The sequence below is a fragment of the Cetorhinus maximus genome, chromosome 8 (genome assembly GCF_964194155.1).
Source record: "Cetorhinus maximus chromosome 8, sCetMax3.hap1.1, whole genome shotgun sequence".
Classification (NCBI taxonomy): domain Eukaryota; kingdom Metazoa; phylum Chordata; class Chondrichthyes; order Lamniformes; family Cetorhinidae; genus Cetorhinus; species Cetorhinus maximus.
The window spans coordinates 108830228-108857822 of record NC_135886.1 but is presented as its reverse complement, the minus strand read 5'-3'; the positions used below and the strand labels follow the sequence as shown (position 1 = coordinate 108857822).

The 27595-nt window shown below is 41.4% G+C and overlaps 1 protein-coding gene across 1 annotated transcript in view; it reads left to right on the top strand.

The window, feature by feature from the left end:
• cul4b (cullin 4B) overlaps nucleotides 1-27332 on the top strand; it is an 80227-nt gene extending 52895 nt beyond the window's left edge. Inside the window, exons 14-20 of the mRNA XM_078547396.1 lie at nucleotides 8327-8412; nucleotides 10929-11036; nucleotides 13612-13725; nucleotides 15902-16007; nucleotides 18875-19047; nucleotides 24849-25001; nucleotides 25999-27332. Of these exons, the coding sequence (XP_078403522.1) occupies nucleotides 8327-8412; nucleotides 10929-11036; nucleotides 13612-13725; nucleotides 15902-16007; nucleotides 18875-19047; nucleotides 24849-25001; nucleotides 25999-26094 (836 nt within the window). The 3' untranslated portion in view covers nucleotides 26095-27332. The remainder of the gene's footprint in view (nucleotides 1-8326; nucleotides 8413-10928; nucleotides 11037-13611; nucleotides 13726-15901; nucleotides 16008-18874; nucleotides 19048-24848; nucleotides 25002-25998) is intronic.
• Nucleotides 27333-27595: the final 263 nt, after the last annotated feature.

Here is a 27595-nt window from a genome sequence, read left to right as displayed (position 1 = left end):
CATGAGTGGCCCTGCTTCATCTCAGTGGGTTGCAAGACTGAAATTGGGCATGTGCACTAACCACCACCCCATGAATAAGAGTTTGCTTGGTGTGCCAATTGAACCATAGCAATGCTTTGGGCGCAGAGGGAGCGCATGGCTCCCACAGTCAATTTTGTGTGCAATCAGCATACACCACACTTCATGTGCTCTTGCTTTGTGTGTCTATTACTTTAGTAATACCGGCAAGAAAAAAAACTACACAGACCAAAACCAGTGGAATCTGGCAATCTTGTGCATGGGCAACGGTCTACAAAATGTCCTGTGGTGAAAGCAAAATACTGCGGATGCTTGAAATCTGAAACAAAAACAGAAAATGCTGGGAAAACTCAGCAGGTCTGGCAGCATCTGTGGAGAGAGAAGCGTTTCGAGTCCGTGTGACTCCCCTTCAGAGCTAAAGAGAAGTAGAAACATGATGGAATTTATACTGTTTAAGGGGGCTGGAGCAGGTGAAGCAAGACAGAAGGTCAGCAATAGGTGGGAGCTAAGGAGAGATTGACAAAGACGTCATGGACACAAGTTAAAGGAAGTGTTAATGGTAGTGGTGAAGAATAAAGAAGTTGCCAATAGTGGCACAAAGGTAAGAAAGCAGAATGTGTTAATGGCAGAACAAGGGTCAGCACCCTGTGAAAGAACACCATAGAAACAAGTGACAGTTGGCCCTGTTGAAAATAAAAGGAGGGGAAGCTGAAGAGGAGCGGCCAGTGTGTGAGTGGCCCAGTGAAGGAGTGGAGCTTTGAGGCTTTGGCTCGAGAGGCTTAGCAAGCTTGCACCCAGTGGGGTAGGGCCGAGTAAAGTCCTTTTAAGTAAATTAGGAGTAGGTAATGGAGGAAGCAGTTGGGGCAGTCGAGTGCTCCGAATGCAGCATGTGGGAAGTCATGGACAGCACAATTGTCCCTGATGACTACACCTGCAAAAGGTGCATCCAGCTGCAGCTCCTGAAAAGTCGAGTTAGGGAACTGGAGCTGGAGCTGGATGAACTTTGGATCATATGGGAGGCAGAGGCAGTAATAGACAGGAGTTTCAGGGAGACAGTCACCCCTAAAAGTCAGGAGGCAGGCAGCTGGGTGAGTGTCAGGAGAGGGAAGGGGAATAGACAGAAAGAGCAGAGCACCCCTGTGGCCGTTCCCATCAACAATAGGTATACTGTTTTAGATACTGTTGATGGGGACAACCTACCCTGTGGTCGCGTCTCTGGCACCGAGGCTGGACCCTCAGCTCAGAAAGGAGGGAGAGAAAAGAGGAGAGCAGTAGTGATAGGGGATTTGATAGTTAGGGAGACAGATAGGAGGTTCTGTGGGAGAGATCGAGAATCCCGGATGGTCTGTTGCCTCCCTGGTGCCAGGGTCCGCGATATCTCGGATCGAGTTCTCAGTATTCTCAGGAGGGAGGGTGAGCAGCCAGATGTTGTGGTCCATGTAGGGACCAATGACGTGGATAGGAAGGAGGAGGAGGTCCTGCAAAGAGAGTTTAGGGAGTTAGGTGCAAAGTTGAAGGACAGGACCTCCAGGGTTACGATCTCAGAAGTGCTACCCATGCCACGTGTTAGTGAGGCTAGAAATAGGAGGATAATGCAGCTAAATACGTGGCTAAGGAGATGGTGCAGGAGGGAGGGCTGCATGTTTCTTGACAATTGGGCTCTGTTCCAGGGAAGGTGGGACCTGTTCCGACGGGACGGTTTGCACCTGAACTGGAGGGGGACTAACATCCTTGCGGGTAGGTTTGCTAGTGCTGCTCCGGGGCGTTTAAACTAGATTTGCAGGGGGAGGGGAACCAGAGTGTTAGAGCAGATAGTGAGGTGAAGGAGGATAAAGGTCAAGTGAGGAATGCATGTATAGACAGAAATCAAGGGTCTGTACGTGATAGAAATGTTCTCAGGTGCATCTATTTCAATGCAAGGAGTATTGTCGGAAAGGCAGATGAGCTTAGGGCGTGGATTGGCACGTGGGATTACGACATTATTGCTATTAGTGAGACTTGGTTGCAGGAGGGGCAGGACTGGCAGCTCAATGTTCCGGGGTTCTGTTTTTTCAGATGTGATAGAGGGGGAGGGATGAAAGGGGGAGGAGTGGCATTACTAGTCAGGGAAAATATCACAGCTGTGCATAAGCAGGACAGCCCGGAGGGCTCATCTACAGAGGCCATATGGGTGGAGCTGAGGAATGGGAAAGGTGTGACCACACTAATAGGTTTGTATTATAGACCGCCCAATAGTCAGAGAGAATTGGAGGAGCAAATCTATAGAGAGATAGCAGACCGATGTAAGAAACAGAAAGTTGTGATAGTAGGAGATTTTAACTTTCCACATATTGACTGGGACTCCCATACTGTAAAAGGGCTGGATGGCTTGGAGTTTGTCAAATGTGTTCAGGAAAGTTTTCTAAATCAATATATAGAGGTACCAACGAGAGAGGATGCAATACTTGATCTCCTATTAGGGAACCAGACAGGTCAGGTGACAGAAGTATGTGTAGGCGAACATTTTGGGTCCAGTGACCACAATGTCATTAGTTTTAAGCTAATTATGGATAAGGATAGGTCTGGTCCTCGAGTTGTGATTCTAAATTGGAGAAAGGCCAATTTTGTGAAAATGAGAAAGGATCTAGGAAGAGTGGATTGGGATAAGTTGTTTTCTGACAAGGATGTGTTCAGTAAGTAGAAGGCATTCAAAGGCGAAATTTTGAGAGTGCAGAGTTTGCATGTTCCTGTCAGGATTAAAGGCAAAGTTAACAGGCATAGGTAACCTTGGTTTTCAAGGGATATTGGCGATCTGGTTAAGAAGATGAGAGAGGTGTATTGCAGGTATCAGCAACAAGAAGCAAATGAGGTACTTGTAGAGTATAGAAAATGTAAGAAAATACTAAAAAAAGTAAATCAGGAAGGCAAAAGGAAGACATGAGGTTGCTTTGGCAGATAATGTGAAGGTAAACCCGAAGAGTTTTTCGAGGAGGTTACCAAGAAAGTAGATGAAGGAAAGGCTGTGGATGTTGTCTACATGGACTTTAGTAAGGCCTTTGACAAGGTCCCACATGGGAGGTTAGTTCAGAAGGTTCAGACACTTGGTATCCATGGAGAGGTTGTAAACTGGATTCGAAATTGGCTGTGTGGGAGAAGACAAAGATCGGTAGTGGATGATTGCTTCTCAGACTGGAGGTCTGTGACTAGTGGTGTGCCTCAGGGATCTGTACTGGGACCATTGTTGTTTGTTGTGTATATCAATGATTTGGATGATAATGTGGTGAATTGGATCAGCAAGTTTGCTGATGACATTAAGATTGGAGGCATTGTGGACAGCGAGGAAGGCTTTGAAAGCTTGCAGAGAGATCTGGACCAACTGGAAAAATGGGCCAGAAAATGGCGGATGGAATTTAATTTAAGTGTGAGGTGTTACATTTTGGAAGGTAGGACATACACAGTAAATGGTAGGACACTGAGGAGTGCGGAGGAACAAAGGGAACTGAGAGTTCAGATACATAATTCCCTGAAAGTGGCGTCACAGGTAGACAAGGTTGTAAAGAAAGCTTTTGGCATACTGGCCTTCATAAATCAAAGTATTGAGTATAGGAGTTGGGATGTTATGGTGAGGTTGTATAAGACATTGGTGAGGCCAACTTTGGAGTATTGTGTGCAGTTCTGGTCGCCTAACTACAGGAAGGATATCAGTAAGATTGAGAGAGTGCAGAGAAGATTTACTAGGATGTTGCCGTGCCTTAAGGAGTTGAGTTACAGGGAAAGATTAAACAGGTTAGGACTTTATTCTTGGGAGCGTAGAAGAATGAGGGGAGATTTGATAGAAGTTTACAAAATTATGAGGGGTATAGACAGAGTAAATGCGAGTAGGCTTTTTCCACTTAGATTAGGAGAAATAAACACGAGAGGACATGGCTTTAGGGTGAAAGGGGAAAGGTTTAGGGGGAACATTAGGGGGATCTTCTTCACTCAGAGGCTGGTGAGAGTGTGGAATGAGCTATTATCTGACGTGGTAAATGTGGGCTCACTCTTAAGCTTTAAGGATAAATTAGATAGATACATGGATGAGAGAGGTCTGGAGGGTTATGGACTAGGTGCAGGTCAATGGGACTAGCGGAATAATATTTCGGCACAGACTAGAAGGGCCGAATGGCCTGTTTTCTGTGCTGTGGCGTTCTATGGTTCTATGGATTGAGGGGGGGTGGGGTTGGTGGTTGGGGAAGAAGGATAAAAATGAATGAATGAATAAAAATACTTTTTAAAAAAGGATTTAAAAAGAAGTAAAGATAGAGGAGAGAATTCATGATCTGAAGTTGTTGAACTCATTGTTAAATCCAGAAGACTGTAAAATGCCTAATTGGAAGATGAGGTGCTGTTCCTCCAGTTTGCGTTGGGCTTCACTGGAACATTGCAGCAGACCAAGGATGGACATGTGGACATGAGAGTAGAATGGTGTATTGAAATGGCAAGTGACAGGAAGGTCTGGGCCATGCTTGCAGACTAAGCGAATAGGCTCCGCAAAGTGGTCATCCAGTCTGTATTTGGCCTCCCCAATGTAGAGGAGACCGCATTGGGAGCAGTCAATGCAGTAGACCAAATTGAAGGAGGTGCAAGTGAACTGCTGCTTCACCTGAAAGGAGTGTTTGGGCCCTTGAGTGGTTAGGAGGAAGGAGGTAAAGTGGCAGGTGTTGCACCAGTGATAGCATGGGAAGGGGATGAGAAGTTGGGGGTGATGGAGGAGTGGACCAAGCTGTCACGGAGGAAACGGTCCCTACGGAATGTTGACAGAGCAGGGAGAGGGGAAGATGTGTTTGGTGGTGGCATCATGCTGGAGTTGCTGGAAATGGCAAAGCATAATCCTTTGAATGTGGAGGCTGATGTGGTGACAAGTCATGGCTCTCTGAGGGAGAGGAAGGATTGAGGGCAGAGTTGCGGGAGATGGGTTGGACAAGGTTGAGGGCCCGGTCAACCACAGTGGGGGGAATCTTGGTTAAGGAAGCAAGAAGACATGACAGAAGCACTGTTTTGGAAAGTGCTATCATCAGGACAGATGTGACTGAGAATGGGGTGGAGTCCTTACCGGAAGCAGGGTGTAAGGAGCTGTAGTTGAGGTAGCAGTGGGAGTCTGTGGGCTTGTAATGAATATTGGTAGACAGTCTATCACCAGAAATGGAGACACAGAGGTCAGGGAAGTGTCAGAGAAGGACCATGAGAAGGTGATAGAGGGGTGAAAATTGGAAGCAAATCAGTAAACTTTTTCCAGGTCCAGACGAGAGCATGAGGCGGCACCAATAGCCATCGATGTTCCAGACAAAGTGTTGTGTAAGGGGGCCTGAGTAGGACTGGAACAGGGAATGTTCCACATATCCCACAAAAAGACAGGCATAACTGGGGCCCATGCGAGTACCGATAGCCACACTGTTTATTTGGAGAAAGTGAGACAGGTCCAAGGAGGAATTGTTCAGTGAGAGAACATGTTCAGCCAGACGGAGGAGAGTGGTGGCGGATGGGACTTGTTCGAGCATCTGTTCAAGATAGAACCTTAAGGTGGGTGATGGGGGTGTAAAGGGATTGGACGTCCATGGTGAAGAGAAGGCAGTTCGGACCAGGGAACTGGAAATTGTTGATATGACGTAGGGCATCAGAGGATTTGCGAATGTAGAAGGAAAGAAACTAGCCAAGGGGAGAGAGAATGGAGTCAAGAAAGGAGGAAATTAATTTGGGCCGGAACAGGCTGACATGACGGGTCTACTGGGACAGTCCAGTTTGTGGATTTTGGGAAGGAGGTAGAAGTGGGCTGTCCAGGCTTGGGAGACTGAGGTTGGAAGCTGTGGAGGGAAGACCTCAAGAGTAGATGAGTCTGACAGTCCTGGAAACAATGGCTTGATGTTCGGTGGTGGGGTTATAGTCCATGGGGAGGAAGAAGTATCCGAGAGTTGGCGCTCAGCCTCTGTAAGGTAGAGTCTGTATGCCAGACGACAACAGCACCACCCTTGTTGGTGTTGGCTGCACTCAGAACCTTGATGGGCCACATGCAACCCGCAGGCCACAGGTTGCCCACCACTGTTTTATATCATCCATGCAGTTAAGAATGGTTCCATATAAGCCCTCTTGTAGACCATTAATGAGAATACTCCACTTGTAACTGTGCTCCAGTTAGATCATCTTTAATGATAAACCTCTTGCTCATGTAATTTCAACAAATTCTTTATCCATTCTAATATCCTATCATTCAGTATCATTTTTATTTAACAACTATCTGTGTGCCACTTTATCAAATGTTCTCTGGAAATCAGGGTTTACCATGTCAACTGGATTAATTTCATACACTTCTGGTTTTCCAGAAACTGTCCTTAATGGTAACTGCTGTACATTTCAAAACACTAGTGCTATTTAAAGCACTGACATTTTCTTCACTTGTCATGTAATTCTGTCCTTTTTTTTTAAAAAGCCTTCCATGTAAAAATGCTGTTGTCCAGTTACAGCTGCTTTTATCTTATAACTAAAATACTTACTGCAATTTTACATATTTTTAAACCGTTAAATGCTATGGACTCATTTAGTGCCGCCTAACTTTGGGGTTTCGCTCACAAGTAGTTTTTATCAACAGCCCTTCCTGGTTTAGTTAATGAAAGACATATCAAGTGGTATCAGTTATATGAACTTGTCAGGCATCAGGTCCTTTAATATTTGGCCAAAAAATTTGCATTCGTAGCCAGGTTTTGGCAGTCAATAAGCAGAATACTGCAGATGCTGGAAATCTGGATTAAAAACAGAAAATGCTAGAAATACTCAACAGGTTGTGCCGCATCAGCAGAGAGAGAAAGAGTTAATGTTTCAAGCCTGTGACCTTTCATCAGAATTGGGGAAAAGTTAAAGATGTCATAGACTTTGACAAGGGGTGGGTGGGACAAGGACAAAGGTGAGGTGGGTACTGTGATCGGGTGAAAGACAAGGGAGATTAAATGACGCAAGTTAGTCTTCCAAGGCCAAAGGGACTGGTGATTGGGCAAGAAAAGAAACAAAAGATGTGTCGAGAGATGTGCTGTTGACTGAAAGCAAAAAATGAGAAAAACCAAAAGAAAACGTAAGAGTGGAGGGGGGGACAGAGATAATGGTCAGAAATTGTTGAACTCAGTGTTGACTCCGAAAGGCTACAGAAGTGCCTAATTGAAAGATGAGTTGCTATTCCTCAAGCTAGCAAGTGTTTTTTGTGTTTTTCCCACCTCCAAAATGAATGATGAGAGCAATAAAATAGAAGAGGAAATTGGAAAAAATGTTGAAGTGAAACGCCGAACATTTGATTAGAATGAGTAGAATACTCTGGGGTTTATCCATTTAGAGACTTAGCAATGCAAACAGTAACAGTCTTGCATTTGATCCCTGAACTGCACTGAGTTAGATGATCTCAGTTAGGGAACAATAGAGATGCTGCAGTTGGTATCTCGATTGTGGAAGCAGAATTGCTGTGGCTTCCCATTGCTCACAGGAATCTCCTGGCCTCTGCAGAAAGGGTGTTGTACACATTCAGCCTGCTGGCAGCCATATTCTTTGGATGCAATTGGTGAAATGGGTGCAAATTGAGCCAGTTTTGAAGTTTTTTTTCCCTTGGATTTTTGTTCAAATTCGTCTGCAGAACGAATATAAAAAAGTTAATAAGTTTGAGTGGCAAAGGTACAGTTTAATTAATACATCTCAAATTTGGTTTATCAAATAAGTGTCAATCCAGTACCTGTGCGTAACACTATTTTAAATTACTAAAAATTACTTTTCAAAAATATGCAGAATCATTACCTAGTTATACTGGAGTACAGCAATCAGTTTCCGAATAACTTTAAAGATTTTTAATGTAATTTTAAAAACATTCCTATTGGCCCCCTTGCACACAAAAGAAGCAGCTTTTAATTTTTAGTCACCTCAAAGGCTTGAAAATGAGTGCAATTAACCCCCAGTGGGGATTCATTTTGCCAGTTAATGGTCCCAGTTCTGTGGGTGGGGCCTGCTTTTAGATCAACGTTTGCTTGAGTTGCATTGAACGGAATTTGCACTGTTTATGCCAATTTTGGCTGTTTATGCTCCTTATGTCAGTGTAAATGAGCCAAAAACTCAAGGCCATTATCTAATGTGAAAGTTATGACACTGTAGATTATCCCTATCAAGGAATTGTCAAATGAAAGCTGCATTTAAAAGAATAGATGCTCATTGCTATGAGAGCAAAGTACTGTGGATACAGGAAATCTGAAATAAAAACAGAAAATGCTGGAAATGCTCAGCTTTTGGGTTGGGTAACAGTTATATCCATGGTTTTGTTTTTAAGAATGTGGAGCTGCATTCACCAGCAAACTGGAAGGAATGTTTAGAGACATGGAACTCTCAAAAGATATCATGATCCAGTTTAAACAGGTATCACATTTTATTTTAAATGGAGCAAGTGGCCCATGTATATGTACTTTTAACATTGTAGCATTGCTTCTTGTGGTAGTTGACAATATATTGGGAATTTCTTTTTAAGCTTTTCTTGTATTTTGCTGCCCCAATGGCCTGGTTCAGGGGATTCTATGATTAGATTATTTCTTAGTCTGCTTGCTTCCTTCAATCTATTCAAGGTCCAAATATTGTGCTACCTCAGTATAGTTTCTTACAGTATTAAGAATTCTCTCTTTCACTCCACCACTCTCTTTCCTCCTATTACTCCATTTTTCCTACATTCTCATCTTTCTCTCTTCTCTCCATGGTATTGACTGAATTGTAGCAAGAATTTGTGAGGTTGACAAAATCCAGAAAGCTCAATAGTTTTATAAGTTGGAGCTGCCTGCCTATATATGGGAAGATTTACACATCTTTATCATTTTAAATCTCCAAATTTAATTTTGCATTTTGTAACTTCCAAATAATGTAGTACAGGCAATTGGAAAAACCTATGGAATACTTGGCTTTGTAAATAAAAGCATTAAATGCACAAACAGAAGTTAAACCTTTGCAAATCGTTGATTAGGCCTTGGCTGGCATATTGTGTACAACGTTATGCACCACATTTCTGAAGGATGTCAAGGATTGGAAGAAGTACAGTATACCAGGATGATACCAAAAATGAGGGACTTGAGTTAGGTGGAGAGATTGGCGGAACCTGATAGGTCTCCCCTTAATGCTGTATGGAGAACAAACAGAGTCTTTTAAAATTATAAGGGCTTTTATAGAGCAAGTAGGGAAAAAGCTATTTCCTTTAGCAAGTGGACGATAACCAGAGGTCATAGATTTATAATAATTGACAAAAGAAATAGAGGGGAAATGAAAAATGGCTTCACACAGAAGGTTACAATCTGGAAAACACTACCTGAAAGAATGATGCAACAATAGGAAATTTCAAAAGGCAATTGGGCATGTATTTAAAGAGAACTAAGTTGCAGGGTTATGAGGGGGAAGCTGGGTGTGGGATTCAATTGGTCAGCTCTTTTGAAGAGCTGGCACAGGCATAATGAGCAGAATGACTAAAAGATTTTGAGATTCTAGGTCAAATTCAAAATGCCATTTTTAACGTTGTTTTCTTCCTTTTTTCCTTCTTGTATTTAGGTTTCCCCCTTTTTAACTTTTCCCTCCTTAAACTCATCACTCACCCAGAACTGATCAAACTAAGTTTCCATTCGCTGGCAGTAGGAAGTGTGAAATTGGGAGTTACGTTACTTACAGAAATAGTTTTTTTTGATGATTTATTTATAAATGCTCATTTAGACTGTGTCCATATTAGCCCAAATTATTTTTAACATGACTAATCTGTGTGCTTATTTAATATATTGTATTGTCGAAGAAATCTCCTGCTCAAAAGTCCCACTTGTCTAGCATACATGATTTTATTGTCCAATTCTCCCACACCTATTTAAAATAAATCCTTAAAAATTAAGACCCCATACACTTTTTTTTGTTTTCCCCAGAATTTTTTTAATTTTGGGTGGAGTTTGAGTATTCCTGTTGATAGTACAAACACAACTACTGTTAATGACCACAGATTAATTAGCACATTGGTGCCAGTACTTTAAAGGAGAGGTCACCCTAGAAGCACCAAGTTTTAAAAATTGTGCAACAGACTTCTTGTGTGATGCTTTCAATTCACTGATGTTACAATTCAGGCTCCTGTGATCTGAAGCTTGCAACATCTGTGCAATGAGTGAGAGTAAAATGCACCAGAAGATGCAAGTTTAAAAAAAAAAAAATCCACTCTTGTCCCCTCCATTCAGCAGAAAAGAGTACATTAACAAACTGAGTGTACAATTTAAAAAAAAGAGATTGATCCACATACATTTGAAATTACCTTCACATATTTCTCATGTAATTCAATAAATTGCAAGAGTTTCTGGCATTATGTTTGTACATAAGCAAGGCAGATGTTCCTGCCTTCCCCACCATGTTCAGGCATTGCCTTGGATGCAACCAAAATTGAAATGGTATGGCAAACAGCTATGAGGCCTTTGTACCTAGAATCCTTGTGACAATGTTGTAAAAGTTGAGAATGTTTCAGTTCTACTAGAGCAACTTGCATTTATATAGTGTCTTTAGCATAGCAAAATGTCTCAAATTGCTTAACAGGGGAGTGGTCCGAGAATGCTTGACATCAACAAACATAAGGAAACAATAGAGCATGAGCATCTCAAGAGAGGAGAGAGAGAGGCGGAAAAGTTTAAGGAGGGAATTCCAGTGCTTGGGGGCCTTGACATTTGAAGGCACGGCCACTAGTAATGAGGTAAAGGAAATTAGAGAGGTCGGAATTGGAGGAATGCAGAGTTCTTAGAGGGTTGCAGTGTTGAAGGATGTAACAAAGATGGGATGCTATACTTCGATTATATGCTTTAGATATCTCAAAAGACCTTGCAGGAAATTTAAATTTTGATCAATCTTTTAAAGTTTCTTTTTCCTGTTTTCCACAGTACATGCAGAATCAAAATATACCTGGCAACCTTGAGCTAACTGTAAATATCCTCACAATGGGCTACTGGCCAACTTATGTACCTATGGAAGTTCATTTACCCTTGGAGGTTAGTGTGTTATATTAATATTGCAAACAAATATCGGCAATAAAATCCGGATGGAATCATAGACTTTGGAATGATCCTTTGCATGGGTGATGCCTTCTGTTGCTATCGTTTACTGGTAGCATGCCTGATTAGATTTGCAATTCAAGCACTTTTTCTATCCTGTCTGCTGTGGAAAGTTGCAATGTTTTAAGTTCCATGGAAAATTGATCGCTGTTGCTATATGCTCCCCCACCTGTTGCAGGCAACTCATCTCCTTTTGCAGTTGGTTTGAGAGCAGTATTTACAGATCTCTAGGACCGGGTCATTGCTCATTCTGGCTTGTTTTTAAAAATTTATTTGTTCACTGAAGGTGGGCATTGCTAGATAAGCCAGCATTTGTTGCCCATCCTTAATTGCCCTTGAGAAGTTGGTGGTGAGCCACCTTCTTGAACTGCTGCAGTCCATGTGGTGCTGCTAACAGTGCTGTTAGGAAGGGAGCTCCAGGATTTTGGCCCAATAACAGTGAAGGAGCAGTGATATAGTTCCAAGTCAGGATGGTGTGAGTGACTTGGAGGGGAACTTGCAGGTGGTGGTGTTCCCATGCACCTTGTCCTTCTAGGCGATAGAGGTCGTGGGTTTCAAAGGTGCTGTTGGTAGTGTGTGGCTTGGGTGCAACTGAAGAAAATTCTTTTGTTTAATCAAAGATTTATTATCAGTGAGGGGGCAGGCAGGTAAAAGAGAGGAGGGAAGTTGATGTCTACCGGTGGAGACTTCATCTCTGCACTCGAATTTTGCAAACTTATGGTTCAGTGTACCTGTCTTTACGGTTCTACTGCCGTTGCATTACTTTGATAATGGTCAAATCACTTTAATGGCTTTGTACTAAATTCACCACAAAAAATTGCATATAACTTTTGCTTTGGAAATTCATTGCACCCATAAAAGTTGATATCCTAGTAATTAAAGACAATATATTTTAAATTAAGGAAGTATTTTTGAATATACGGCAAGGTGTCACAGTTGATGAGATGTCAATGCAGTTTGGTTTCAGCTGCAAAATGGAATTGTTGAGCAGAAATCAAATGCTTCACCACAGAGATAGCAGAAGAGAAATAAAGCCGAGTTAATTTGGCTACAGTAGCATATGTCAGGATCTTGGTGGAGTTGCCTCCTTAACTGCACAAGGTGACGGGATATTGGGGTGAAGAGCTGGAGTACAATTTAGTGTAGGGAGAGTACAGTTCTGTCATATATGTTCTATTTGGGATACTAAAATCATGACCAGGAGCACCATGGCTGAGGCCATTGGAACACTCCAGTTGTTTTCCTAACTGATATCAGCTGCATCAGTGCAGACTGAGCATTGAATCTGGCACATCCTGGCTTGCATGACTCAGTATTGCGTTGGCTGTTTGATCCACTGGATCATCAGGCATTAATATTTATAGATGACTTGGATAACAGAATTGAGAGCCATATATCTAATTTGCCAGTGACACACGGTGACATAGTAAGTAGTGTAGATGGGAGCATAAAATTACAAATAGTACAAATAGTAATTGATAGGTTAAGTGAGTGGGGTAAATCTGGGATAAATATATTTCACTGCAGGTAAGTGTGCGGTCATTGGTATTTTGGACCGTAAAAGCATAGATTAGAGTTTATTTAAATGGTGAAAAGCTGGAATAGTGGAGATTCAAAGAGATTGTGGTTCATGTATACAGATCATGAAAACATAGTCAAGTACAAAAAAATTCATAACAGCTACTGGAATATGAGCCTTTATAACTAGAGGGCTCCATATAAAAGGGAGGGGGGGCAGTTTTGCTGCAGCAATACAAAGCCCTACTTGGATCATATTTGGAGTACTTTGTACATTTTGGGCATTGCAACTCGGCTGTCCTGGTCTTGGAAGGAGTGCAGTGCAGGTTCACCAGAATGTCATCTGAGCTCCAAGGTGAGGATAGCAGGACTCCGTGAGGAGAGATTACCATTCAATTGATGGAGCAAATTTATATATTGTCCAAGTGACCATTTGTGTTTGTGACTGAGACAGTAAGTGTTGGCAGATGTAAGAGCTAAATCTTAACCTGTTCTCACCTAATGTCTGCAGACTGCTCTTTCCAACAGGCCTCAAAGTATAGCAACCTAGAACATGAGCTAGATTTTCCCTCCCAGATAAATGTAGCACCCAAATGCTCCCATAATTGAGAGAAGCTAGATCAACACAGACCAGAAATCAAACCTGGTACCCTCTGGTTTGAATTGTCTGCTTCATTCTTTTTAATGCATTTTACGGATGTTCAAGAATGACTAACAACTGAAGAGCTACTTGTTTTGAATGATACGTAACTGCAATGTGTTGAAGTTAAAATATGGATTTGTTTTCAATGTCTGACAAATTACTTTTGAAACTTCTGACTGGGAGCTCTTGTGCTCATGGCGTAGCTAGTGTCCTTGGGCTACATTCGTATTCCTGCCAAAAGCTGACTCAGTTGCATTAAGCCACTTGACACCTAGCTAGGAGAACCGAAATGGCATGAAAAGGAGGATTTTAAACCATTATCAAAAACACTATACTTGTTTTTTTCTGTAGATGGTGAAACTTCAGGAGATTTTCAAGACGTTTTATCTGGGTAAGCACAGCGGTAGAAAGCTGCAGTGGCAATCAACTTTGGGTCATTGTGTATTGAAAGCAGAATTTAAAGAGGTATGTTTCAAAAATTGGACTTGATTATTTCCAATCATATTTAGAGCTGTAAAAAAAAAAATCCTATAGTTTTAATTAGGTTGTTATTGGACTTGTTAAACAATTTTTTAAAGCTGCAGAAACATTTAATGTTTTGAACCTATATTCTAAACGTGCTAATTCAGTGTCAGTTAGGCTCAGTGGCAGTTCTCGTGCATCAGGATGTCATGGATTCAAGCCCTACTCCAGGATTTAAGTACATAATATATGCTGACATTTAAGGCCTTGACTGTTGAGTTCACTTTAAAAGATCACAAGATGCTATTTGAAGGGGAAGAGGTGTTCTCCCAGTGTCTGGCCAACATGTATCCCTCTATCAGCAGTGCCAAAACAGATTAACTGGTCATTTAGCTCATTGCTGTTTATGGGTCCATGCTGTGTGCAAATTAGCTACTTTTGTTACTTATATAAGTAGCAAACTCCAAAAGCAATTCACTTGATGTCCTGAAGATGTGAAAGGTGTTACACAAAGCAAGTTTGTTTACTTCTGCATAGATTTGGACACTGGATTTTCCCTGCATCCTGGATTGGAATCCAGTTCACAATGATGCCATGTAGGTATTGTTACAGTTATCACCAAGGGTCCTCCATGAAATATGTTTGGGCAATCTTAATCCAGTTCCTTGCGAACAAATGCTTCCAACATAAAACTGTGCTTCAGGATGGCTGGTGTGGAAAGTTATTTCTTGTCCTACAGATGCAGTAGAGGGAAACCTGCAGTTAAGCATATTGTCAGGAAAGGGTAGAAGTAGGTTTACTTAGTAGCTGACTAACTTAAAAAATGAAGTATTTCGTCCTCATTTTGAGCAAAAAATTCACCAAGGTATTATTGGTTAGAATATTCTGTTTTCAACTTGAGCTGTTAGTACTTACTGTGCAATATCTGTTAATTATTGGCCAGGGCAATCTGAATTATTTGAGATGCGTTTACAGCTGTTTGAACAAGTTTCTTTATACCTGCTTTATCTCCGGTCCCTATACAACATTATGAAATGTGTTGAGAGCTAACAAAAACTAATTTCCAGCAATCCCAGCAAAGTGTTCTTTGTGGGGGGTGTGGAAGGTTAGCCTATGATTCTCCAATTTGTACTGAGTTAGCTAACCTCAATGAGGACCTGATTTCCTGTGATAAGATTGGCCTCACCATTTCCGAATTTGAGTAATAAAATATCAGCCATGGCCCTCGCCCCTGATCACTATCCAGTGACCTCTTATGGAAATGTATAGGTGTAGATGTTCGGTGAGGACAAAATTGAGTCTGTTGTGTTGCTTTGTGACAATTTTTTCTAATATTGGGAAATCTCAAACTGAGGGACATAGTTACAGAATAAGGCGACACTCATAACTGAGATGCGAAGGAATTTCTTCTGAGGGTAGTGAATGTCTGGAATTCTCTATCTCAGAGTTGTGGAGGCTAGATCACTGAAAGCATTTAAAGAGGAGGTAGATATATTTTTGAAATATCAGTGAGTTGAGGGCTGTGAGGAACTAGCACAAAAAAGAAGTTGAGGCCTGGGGCAGATCAACCATGGTGGGGCAGGCTTGAGGGGCTGAATGGCCTACTCCTATTTATGTTCTTATTTGCTGTCCAGGTTTACACAGTGCCACTGGATAAAATAATGTAATCTTATGCCAACAAGAATCAGTATCTTCAGGAGAAAATTTGTTGGGGGAAGTTTTTTAAAAATTTAAATGCTGTCAAATTTTCCTCATTTCTAGTTCACACACCAAAGATAGCAACTTTTTGCAATGCTTCCATAATACAATGTCTAGAGGAATTATGACATGTTGAGCATTCTAAAATTTAGAATGGGGAAAAAGTGACTTATTTTAAACATAAGACTGCATTATAATTTGTCTGAGAGGTAGATCAATCCAGCTGCAAACACTGGTTGAGAAGAATATTATTTTGGTTACAAATACTGTGAATTATTACATTTGAGCACATATAATTGTTAAGTAATCAGATCATATACCTTCATTTTAAAATGTAATAAGTACCCTTGAATTCCCCAGTTCTCTGTATCAAAATGGGTGCTGCCAACTTAAAACTATTCAATTTTAATTCAGGTTAGTTGTTGCAGCCTTTTTACTAAAGAAATATGATTTTAAAAAGTGGAATCTGCTTTTATGACAGGGTAAGAAAGAGCTTCAAGTGTCGCTTTTCCAAACTCTGGTACTACTCATGTTTAATGAAGGGGAGGAGTTCAGTTTGGAAGAAATTAAAACTGCTACTGGAATAGGTTTGTGTTCTTTTTTTTGTGAACAGGAACTTAGTTGAATGTAAAATTTTACTATGCATTGGGCCTCGAATTACAAAGCAACAATATCATAGAGCTGTGCAAGATGTTTGAATGCGCTTGTTTGAAATATGGGAGGAGAAATGCAATACTCGTGGAGCAAGTTTCAGAAATTTGTATTCGGTTATAGTCAAAATAATCAATTTGACTCTAAACTGAAACAAAAATCAAATGATTGAGTAATATACCTATATTTCATATAATTATCTCTGAAGTTTAGGTATTAATGAATTGGCTTTATTTGTGCTGGTTAGATGATCTCAGCTGAGACAGCTAATTGAGTCACAGCAATTAATCTGAGCAACCCTGAGTTAGGGAGAGGGAGACAAAGTCCCGTCTTCACATTAAGGATACCCTTCACATGTTGTGTGGCACTACCACTGTGCTAAATGGGATAGATTTCGAACAGACCTGGCAAATCAAGACTGAACATCCACGAGGTGCTGTGGACCATCAGCAGCAGAATTGTACTCAACCATAATCTATAACCTCATGGCCCGGCATATCCCCCACTCTACCATTACCACCAAGCCAGGGGATCAACCCAGGTTTAATGAAGAGTGCAGGAAGGCATGCCGGGAGCAGCACCAGGCAGACCTAAAAATGAGGTGTCAACCTGGTGAAGCTACAACACAGAACTACTTGCATTCCAAACAGCATAAACAGCACATGATAGACAGAGCTAAGCGATTCCACAACGAGCGGATCAGATGTAAGCTCTGCTGTCCAGCCGCATCCAGTCGTGACTGGTGATGGACAGTTAAACTGCAGGGGGAGGCTCCACAAATATCCCCATCTTCAATGATGGAGGAGCCCAGCACATAAGTGCAAAAGATAAGGCTGAAGCATTTGCAACAATGTTCAGCCAGAAGTGTTGAGTGGATGATCCATCTCTGCATCTTCTGGAGGTCCCCAGCATCACATTTGCCAGTCTTCAACCAATTCAGTTCACTCCATGTGATATCAAAAAATGGCTGATGGCACTGGATACTGCAATGGCTCTGGGCAATATTCGGCAATAGTACTTAAGACTTGTGCTCCAGAACTTGTCGTGCCCCTAGCCAAGCTGTTCCAGTACAGCTGCAACACTGGCATCTACCCGGCAATGTGGAAAATTGCCCAGCTATGTCCTTAACATAAAAAGCAACCCATTACCGCCCCATCTGTCTACTCTCAATCATCAATAAAGTGATGGAAGGGGTCTTCAACAGTGCTATTAAGTGGCACTTGCTGAGCAATAACCTGTTCACTGTTAACCTGTTAAGTTTGGGTTCCACCGGGGTCACTCAGCTCCTGACCTGATTACAGCCTTGGTTCACACATGAACAAAAGAGCTCAAGTCCAGAAGTGAGGTGAGGGTGATTGGCCCTGACATCAAGGCAGCATTTGACCATGTGTGGAATCGAGGAGCCCCAGCAAAACTGGAGTCAATGGTAATTGGAGGGGCAAAACTCTCTGCTGGTTGGAGTCATACCTAGCACAAAGGAAGATGTTTGTGGTTGTTGGTCAATCATCTCAGTTCCAGGACATTACTGCAGTAGTTCCTCAGGATAGTGTCCTAGGCCCAACCATCTTCAGTTGCTTCATCAACGATCTCCCTTCCATCATAAGGTCAGAAGTGGAGATGTTCACTGATGATTGCAAAACGTTCAGCATTCGTGACTCTGCAGATACTGAAGCAGTCCATGTCCAAATGCAGCAAGGCCTGGACAATATCCAGGCTTGGGCTAACAAGCAGCAAGTAACATTCACACAAGTGCCAGGCGATGACCATCTCTAAAAAGAGAGAATCTAACCATCACCCCTTGACATTTAGTATCATTACCATCGCTGAATCCCCCACTATCAGCATTCAGTGGGTTACCATTGACCAGAAACTGAACTGGACGAGCCACATAATTACTGTGGCTACAAGAGCAGGTCAGAGGCAAGGAATCCTGCAGCAAGTAACTCACCTGACTCCCCAAAGCCTGTTCACCATCTACAAGGCAAAAGTCAGGAGTGTGATGCAATACTCTTCACTTGCCTGGATGAGTGCAGCTCCAACAACATTCAAGAAGCTTGACACCAGGACAAAGCACCTTGCTTGATTGGCAACCCTTCCACAAACATTCACTCTCTCCACCAACGCGAGCAGTGGCAGCAGTGTATACCGTCTACAAGAAGCACTGCAGAAACTCATCATGGCTCCTTAGGCAGCAGCTTCCAAACCCACGACCTCTACCATCTAGAAGGATGAGGGCATAGATCCATGGCAACGCCACCACCTGCAAAGTTCCCCTCTAAGCCACTCACCATCCTGACTCAGAAATATGTCAGCATTCCTTCACTTGCTGGGTCAAAATCCTGGTATTCCATCCCTAACAGCACTGTGGGTGTACCTACAGCACATGGACTGCAGTGGTTCAAGAAGGCAGCTCACCATCAGCACCTCGAGGGCAATTAGGGATGGGCAATAAATGCTGGCCTAGCCACCGACACCCACATCCTGTCAATGAATAATTTTTTAAAAATCAACCAGGTTCTTTTTTCCTCAAAGTATCCAGTGAGTTTTGCAGAATTGGATGTGCGTGCATATGTTGACATCAGATGAGATCAGGATTATCAGAATGTGATGTCATTCACTTTTGACAAACCTACTTACAATTGCTGTCTGAGCCTATGTATGAAAATGACCACTTAGGCAAAATACTGGAGAGTACCTGTGGCATCATTTCGAAGTCAGAGTTAGCACTCTCAAGGTAAGATGGGTAAAGATATCTCTCAAGTGTTTGTATAATGTTAATAATTACAAAAATTTCTTCAAATAGAGGATGGAGAGTTGCGACGAACATTGCAATCTTTGGCATGTGGCAAAGCACGTGTACTGACTAAGACTCCGAAAAGCAAAGATGTGGAAGACTATGACAAGTTCACCTGTAATGATGATTTCAAACATAAGTTGTTCAGGATCAAGATTAATCAGATCCAGATGAAAGAAACGGTATTTAAGACCTCTCGCACCTTGATGACTCATTATGTTATCGGTTAAAATACATAGAGTACTGTATTTAACTTTTTAATCTTCTAGTGAATTTTTTGCAGTGCTCAAGGTGAGGGATGTTGATGCTGGAGCATGGAATATTTTGTAGGAACCTAGTACCAGTATCATGCGGTGGGCCCCTGATAGTTAGGCGTTTATTAATAATGCATGAGAAATAGGAGCACTTAGCCTTTGAGTTTGTTCCGCCATTCAATGACATCATGACTGATCTGATTCTGATTTCAATTCCACTTTCCTACTTGCCCCCCCTATAATCTTTGACTCCCTTGTAGATCAAAATCTGTAACTCTGTCTTGAATATATTCAATGATCCAGCCTCAACTTCAGTCAGAGCTAGTGAATTCCAAAGATTTAGTGACCTTCTGAGAGAAGAAATTCCTCCTCATCTCCATCTTAAATGGGAGACCCCTTATTTTGAAACTCTGCTGCCTAGATCCAGATTCTTCCCTCCGCTGCACCCCCCAAACCTCACCCAACCAAGGGAAAGCATCTTCTTAGCATCACTGTCAAGCCCTCTCAGAATCTTATGTGCCAATAGGATCACCTCTCATTCTTCCAAACTCCAATGAGTATAGGCCAAACCTACTCAAACCTTCCTATGAAACAATCCCTTCATCCCAGGAATCAATCTAGTGAACCTCCTCTCAAGCGCCTCCAATGCAAGTATATCCTTTTGTTCATATGAAGACCAAAACTGTATCCCAGTGTGGTCTCACCAATGCCCTGTACTTTTATACTCTATCCCCCATGCAATAAAGGTCAACATCCCATTTGTCATCCTAATTATTTTCTGTTCTTGCATGCTAACTTTGAGTTTCATGTACAAGGACACCCAGATCCCTCTGTACTGTTCTGTAGTCTCTCTCCATTTAAGTAGTATTCTGCCTTTCTATTCTTCCCGCCAAAGTGGGCAACCTCACATTTCCTTTAATTATATTCCATCTGTCTAACTTTTGCGCACTCAACCTATCTATATCTCATTGCAGACTCTATGCATCCTCTTCACAACTTGCTTTCCTATCTATCCTTGTGTTTGGCTACAGATGCACTCAGTCCCTTCCTCCAAGGCATTGATATAAATTCTAAGTAGTGAGGCCCCAGCATTGATTCCTGGGCTGTTCCACTAGTTACAGTTTGCCAATCTGAAAGTGACCATGTACCCTGAGTTAGCAAGTCCTCGAACAATGCTTATATTACCCCAGTACCATGAGCTCTTGTGTAAAAGCCTTTTATGTGGCACCTTATGTGGCCTGCTCCTGTCCCTAATTTGTATGTACCTTATCAAATGTCTTTTGGAAATCCAAATACACTACATCTACTGGTTTCCATTTATCCACCCTGCTTGTTGCATCCTCAAAGAACTCAAATAATTGGTCAAAAACGATTTCCCTTTCATAAAACACTTGTTGACCCTTCTTGATTGTATTATGATTTTCTAAATATCCTGCTGCTACTTTCTTCGTAATGGATTCCAATATTTTGCCAATGACATGTTAGGCTAACTGGGCCATTGTTTGCTGCTTTCTTTCTCTCTCCTTTCTTTAATAGAAGTGTGACATTTGCAGTTTTCCAATCTGCTGGGGCACTTTCCAGAACCTAGGGAATTCTTTTTGAAGATTACAACAAAGCATTCACTATCTCTGGAGCCACTTTTAAAACCCAAGGATGCAGGTCATCCAGTCCAGGGAACTAGTCAGTCCTTAGTCCCATTAGTTTTTTTCTCTAGTGATTGTTTTTAAGTTCCTCCTTCTACCTCCTGATTTTTGTTTTACTATTCTTTGGAAGCTTTTTGTGTCTTCTACCATGAAGGCACTTGGAAAATATTTATTCACTCTCCACTATTTCTTTGTTTCCCAATATTAATTCCTCAGTCTCATCTTCTAAGGGACCAAAGTTTACTTAGCTACTCTCTTCCTTTTACATATTTGTAGAACCTCTTACTGTCTATTTTCATATTTCTTGCTAGTTTACATCTTCTATTCTAATTTCTCCCTCTTTATTGTTTTGTATTTGATCATTCTTTGCTACTTTCTAAAATTTCCCAAATCATCTGGCCTACCATTGTATGTCTTTTCTTTCAATTTGACACCATTCTTAACTTCCTTAGTTTGCCAGATTGTTCAACCTTCTCATAAAGTTTTGAAATATCTCCTTAAATGCTTGCCATGGCTTACCTACTGTTTTATCTTTTAACCTAGTTTTCTAGTCCACTGTGGCCAACTCTATCATTGTAACCTTATAATTGCCTTTATTTAATTTTAAGACACTAGTTCCACACTCAGGTTTCTCACCTTCAAATTGAATGTGAAATTCTAACATGTTATAATCACTTATGCCTAGAGGACCCTTTACAAGAAATCCTTAAATAGTCCTGTCTCGTTACACATTACCAGGCCTAAAATACTTTGTTCCCTGGGTTGTTTCCAGAACATATTGCTCCAAGAAACTGTCCCAAATACGCACTATGAACTCCTCCTCAAGGCTCCCTTTGCCAATTTGATTTGTGAAATCTATATGAAGATTAACATGTTTATTGCCTTGATTTATACATAGTCCTACAGTGTAATCACTGTCAGGGGGCCTATAAACTATTCCCAGCAGTGACTTCTTTTCCTTGATATTTCTTATCTCCATCCAAACTCAGCCTACATCTTGATTTTCTGAGCCAAGATCATTTCTCACCACTGATCACATCCTTTCTTAACAAAGCTACTGCATCTCCTTGTCCCTTCTTCCTCTCTTTCCAAAGTGTCAAATACCCTTGAATATTCAGTTCCCACCCTAGTTCACTTTGTAACCACGCTTCTGTAATGGCTATCCTATCATATTTATTTATTTCTATTTCTGCTCTCAGTTCAGCCATCTTGTTACAAATGCTGCATGCATCCGGATAAAGAGCCTTTAATTCTGTTTTTTTACTATTTTTCCCTATTTTGACCCTGTTTGCTGGTGCATTATATTTGTATGCTCTGTCTCTTCCTGCCACACACTCTTGTTGTCACTACCCATATTGATACCCTGCATAATTGTCTTGTCTTACCTTGTTAGCTTTCTAAATCTCCCCTCACGTGAACCCTTCACCCCCTCACTATTTAGTTTAAAATCCTCACTTTAGTCCTAGTTTAGTCCTGGCCCCAGGGTGGCTCAAGTGAAGGCTGTCCCAATGGTGCAGCTCCTCTTTTCCCCAGTCCTGGTGCCAGTGCCCATGAATCGAAACCCATTTCTTCCACACCAATTTTTCAGCCCTGCGTTTAACTCTCTGGTCTTATTTACCCTATACCAATTTCTTCAAGGGTCAGGTAGTAATTCAGAGATTGCTACCTTTATGCTTCTGCTTTCTAATTTAGCCCATAGCTGCTCGTACTCCCTTAGCAGAACCCCTTTCTTAGTCCTGCCTATGTCGTTGGCACCCAGGTGGACCGCAACAACAGGGTCCTTCCTCTGCCACTCCAAAGTTCCTCTCCAGCTCTGAGGAGATGTCCTTAACCCTGGCACCGTGCAGGCGGCATAGCCTTTGGAGCTCAAGGTCTTGGCATAGAATAGGGTCTAGCCTAACTTTGTCCCCTACTGCATTCCTTTTTACTTCCTTTCTTTCAACACCGCGCCCCGCCCCCTCCACCCACCCACACCACCACCACTTGAATGACTCCCAATACCACAATGCTGTGGTCAGTGTGCTCATCCTCCTTGCAGCCCCTGTCCACACAGGCTGCAAGAACCTTGAACCTGTTGGACAAGTGCAAGGGCTGAAGCTATACTAGTGCTACCTTTGGATCCCTATAACTACCTTCTGCATAGTCACACCTTCCTGTTCCTGACCACTGACTAAACCTGAGTTAAATTTATGGGGAGACAGTGGCAAAGTGGTAATCCAGAGGCCCTGGGTTCAAATCCCACCATGACAGCTGGTAGATTTGAATTCAGTTAATAAATCTGGAATACAAAACTAGTCTCAGTAATGTTGATCATGAAATTATCATTGATTGTCGCAAAAACCCATCTCATTCATGAATGTCCTTTGGGGAAGGAAATCTGCCATCCTTACCTGGTCTGGCCTACATATGACTCCAGATGTAGTTGGCTCTTAACTGTCCTCTGAAATAGCCTAACAAGCCACTCTGTTCAAGGACATTTAGGGCTAGGCAGCAAATGCTAGCCTTGCCAGCAGTGCCCACACCCCATAAAAGAATACATTTTAAAAAACCTAGCCTAAGAGATGCCAAGCCTAGCTTAAGCCTCCTGGTCATCGCAGTGTTCAAACTCCGGCTCATAACTCTGAGCCTTGAGCTGCAGATACTGTGGCTGCTGTGCGTTACACTGATGTTCAACAGCTCCTTGCTACAGCTGCAACACTTCACCTGATCTGCCATGTTTATTGCATTTTATTTAGTTAGAAATTCAAGTTTAGAAATACCACTTGGCAATAATTTCTAGTTATATTAAGCAGTTTAGCTAATTGAGCTATAAATTTAATGTGCACTAATATCTCCCAAGTAATACTTTAAGCTACTGCCGAGTTTAGAGAAAAAAAGAACCTTAAAAATCACCAACTGATCACCTACCTGCTTACCCAGTTAACACCTCTAAGCTTAACTCTCAGGTCTCGGTGTGTCTCACTCCATCTCTGGACCATTCCTTGTTCTGTACAAGACCAGAACAGCATCTTTTCCCTCACTCACCAAATTCCTGAGTTAACTACTTGGGTGTCCATCGAGCTGGCCTGCATGCTTCTTACTACTGTCTAAACTCCATTTCTGAACTTGACAGTTTTTAATACCCATCTGAATGTAAACCTAATACCCAAAAGTAAAAGACCATTGATTTTTGTTTTTAGAACAATTTTTATCCTCCTATCTTTTGCCATTGTTTTTTCCCTTCCTCTCCTCTCCTGAAGACCAATGTACAGTAGCACAGGTGCCCACCGTTATCCATGACTGAACCTGAACAATGAGTGTCAGCAGGCGATTTGCAGCTCTTTCATCCAATTTGTGCATTTACTGAATTCATAGTCGTCATCTCCCCCTCTCAACATATATGTGAATAAAACCAAGATCACTCAATGACAATCAAGAAGTGTTATGATGGTTCATTTATTTTTTTCAACTCTCTGACCCTTCACTGCTAGTGCAAATTGTAACATCCTGCTGCTGCTCCAGTTGAAATCCACTCACTCGGCACAGACTATGGATTGAACTCGGCATCTTACTAGTTGGAATGACATAAACTGTCTTAACCAGTTGAAGCATTGGGATGGTTTGAAAGATTAACACTTAACCTAATTTGCGATCCAACACTCCTTGGGAATTGAGCAAAATATTCACTTAGTAAGCATTTAACTGGATGGAATCATTAAATTAAATATTGGGAAGACCAAAGCTATTGTTTTCAGTCTCTGCCACAGTTCCATTTCCTAGCTACCAATTCCATCATTGTCCCTGGCCAGCGTCTGATGCTGAACCAGACCATATTCAACCTTAGCATCCAACCCCATGTTTTTCCATCCCCAAGATTGTCTACTTCCACCTTTGTATGATTTACGACATTAATGGCGCCATGTAAATGCAAGTTGCTATTGCTAGAGATTCATTGAAGTTATTTGACATGCCTGACTTGTCTTTCTATTTCAAACATTGGTTGAGTTGAATTCCAGAGTAATTAATTTTGAAGTTAGCATTACTATGTTAGCATTTTTCATTCAAGTTCAAATATCACTACTGTAACACTTATGCCCTTTCTGGTAGGTCGAGGAACAGGCCAGCACTACTGAGAGAGTGTTCCAGGACAGACAGTATCAGATAGATGCTGCTATTGTCCGAATCATGAAAATGAGAAAGACTTTGAGCCACAACCTCCTTGTATCTGAAGTGTATAATCAGCTGAAATTTCCAGTCAAGGTATGGGTTACCCGTATTTTCTACATCAGGAAAGATCATTATGTGTGAGATACAACAATTTGCAATCTAAAGGGAACCCTGTTGCTGACTTTATATTCAGTGATTGAGTATTCTTCTGTTCCCCAGCCACGCACCTCACCCCTCCACAGAAGCAATAAAGAGTAGTCATCTCTCAGAGAAATATCAAAGCATACAAAGAGACTGTTGCTTTGTTTGGGAGGGAGATCAATTTAAGTGAGAGCTGAGTGTGCTCACTTGTAAGCAAACAGGATTTCCCAATTGAATAGCCAGCAATTCAAAGCAAATCAGAATTTTCAATTAATTATTTAGTCACTTGTAAGTACAGAACTTGAATATTGCTGAAAAGAGAAATGTGTTGCTGAAGCTTTTTGTCTTGCATTCATCTGGATAAACGCAAGAGTACCAAATTTCAAACAATCAACAGTGGCGAGCCTCACGCACCCCATTGCTTTCTCCATGGCAACACCTCGGCTGATCAGAGTCAACTTGCCAACCAATCAGTGCCCTTTCTCCTGTGGTATAAATTGTTGTGATCGTTTGTAATATTGACTTCTTGCATTTGTGCAAGATGAGTGCAAGACTAAAGCTTCAGTAACATGTCTCTCTTTTCAGCAATAGTTAATTATTAACTTTGTTTAAACCACAATTTTTTTTTATTCGTTCATGGGGTATGGGCAACGTTGGCAAAGCCAGATTTGTTACCCATCCCTAATTGCCCTTGAGAAGGTGGTGGTGAGCTGCCTTGTTGAACTGCTGCAGTCCATCTGGTGCAGGTGCAGCCACAGTGTGGTTTAGAGGGAAACTTGCAGGTGGTGGTGTTCTCATGTGTCTGCTGACCCTGTCATTCTTGGTGCTAGACATTGCAGGTTTGGAATGTACTGTTGAAGAAGCTTTGGCGAGTTGTTGCAGTGCATCTTGGCCATCTCCAAATTGCTTTTTACCATGTAAATAATGTTTTACATTTTTTTCCTTTCAGCCTGCTGATCTAAAGAAAAGAATAGAGTCATTAATTGACAGGGACTACATGGAAAGAGACAAAGAAAATACCAACCAATACAACTATGTGGCATAGAAATTCAGATGAAGAAAAGCTTCATCAAGCACTTCAAATCTCGGATGGTCAATGGCTTAACGCTACAGTATTGATCCCAGTAAATGAGTTTTTTTAGTTCGTATTGCCTAGAAATATATGGAGGATGGCATTACTGAAATAACTGGGAGAGAACTTCTCTGAAGGAAAATGTGCCCATCCAGAGAGTACTTTGTGAATCTCTGCTAATGCTGTTGGACTTCCACATATTTGAGGTAGCAGTGGACACCAAAAGCAAATGCAGCCCCTCCCCATCTTTCAAACTAACTTTTGGTAATTGTGAAGAACAGATGCAATGCAAAACTGCACCTCATCAGTTTTATCTTCTTGATTAGCCACATCATTGTTGAATCATTTTGAGTTGCGTCCATGTTTTTTTTTGGGAGGGAGAGCTTGTTTTATTTTCTCTTTCTTGTAAAAGCGCATGAGTCTTCAAACTTCTTGACATCATTAGACATCCCACCTCTGTTGTTCACACTTGAAACTCTGCATTGAGAGAAGACTAATTGCTCACCACTTCTGGAAGTTTTATTTTAACATTGATTTTAGAATTGCAAGGAGTAAATGGTATCAATCCTTAGTTGTGAACATTATCTATACATGTTTTATTTTACAAATGTGGATTTTGTTCCGTTTTTTGCCAGCGTTTTTCGACAACTAAAGGAGGTGCCAAAAGTGGAATGTGGGTAATAAAATATTGTGTGTAATGCAGTGATGTCTGTTTTGTATTTAGACCCTGCTGGAAAATTCCAAAGCATTTGCCATGTTATTTTTTCATTTATCACAACAGTAATAGATTTAACCACTGAGAATGCAGCAACATTTGGAGACTTGCGGCAGGACATAACTCTCATCAGGATGTAGATCACGAGAAAATACAAGCCGTTTTTTTTTTTCAATCTTTATGGTCAGCTTGGGTTGTACAAAACGTTGCTTATTTCCTGTACTATTAAACCTTTTCACTTCAGGGGCGCAGGAGGAAAAGGGAGGAGAACTTGATAAAATGTCAACCAACATGCTCAGTTCTTTTAAGAATGTGAAAATTAAACATCTAACGCACAATAGGAAGCCTTTGTAATTACAAGCTGGCAACAGAGGTGCACAAAGACTACTGTGTCTTTTCCAAATGAATTTGTTATATATGTACATATTTGTCCCTTACATAAAGTGGAAGAGGTCCATATTCAAGGTTTTCGTGTTCAATAAATATTGAATAAATAGTTCCTGTGTAACAAGCCTTATAATTAATCTCCCTTTTTCTTCCCCCTGTCTTAGTAGAATTGGGAGAGTTTAACTGCTGTCCACCTGCAAACACTAACTTAAGCTGAAGCTTCAAACTTGGCGATAGAAAAAATTAGCTAGGATTTAGATTGCTGAATCGTGACTTCTAGTGGGATGTGTGTGTGTGTGTGTGTGTGTGTTGCTGTTGGTTGGAAACAGCTTTGGGTTTGGCTGTAATGCTTCTTTTGTTTGAATAATCTGT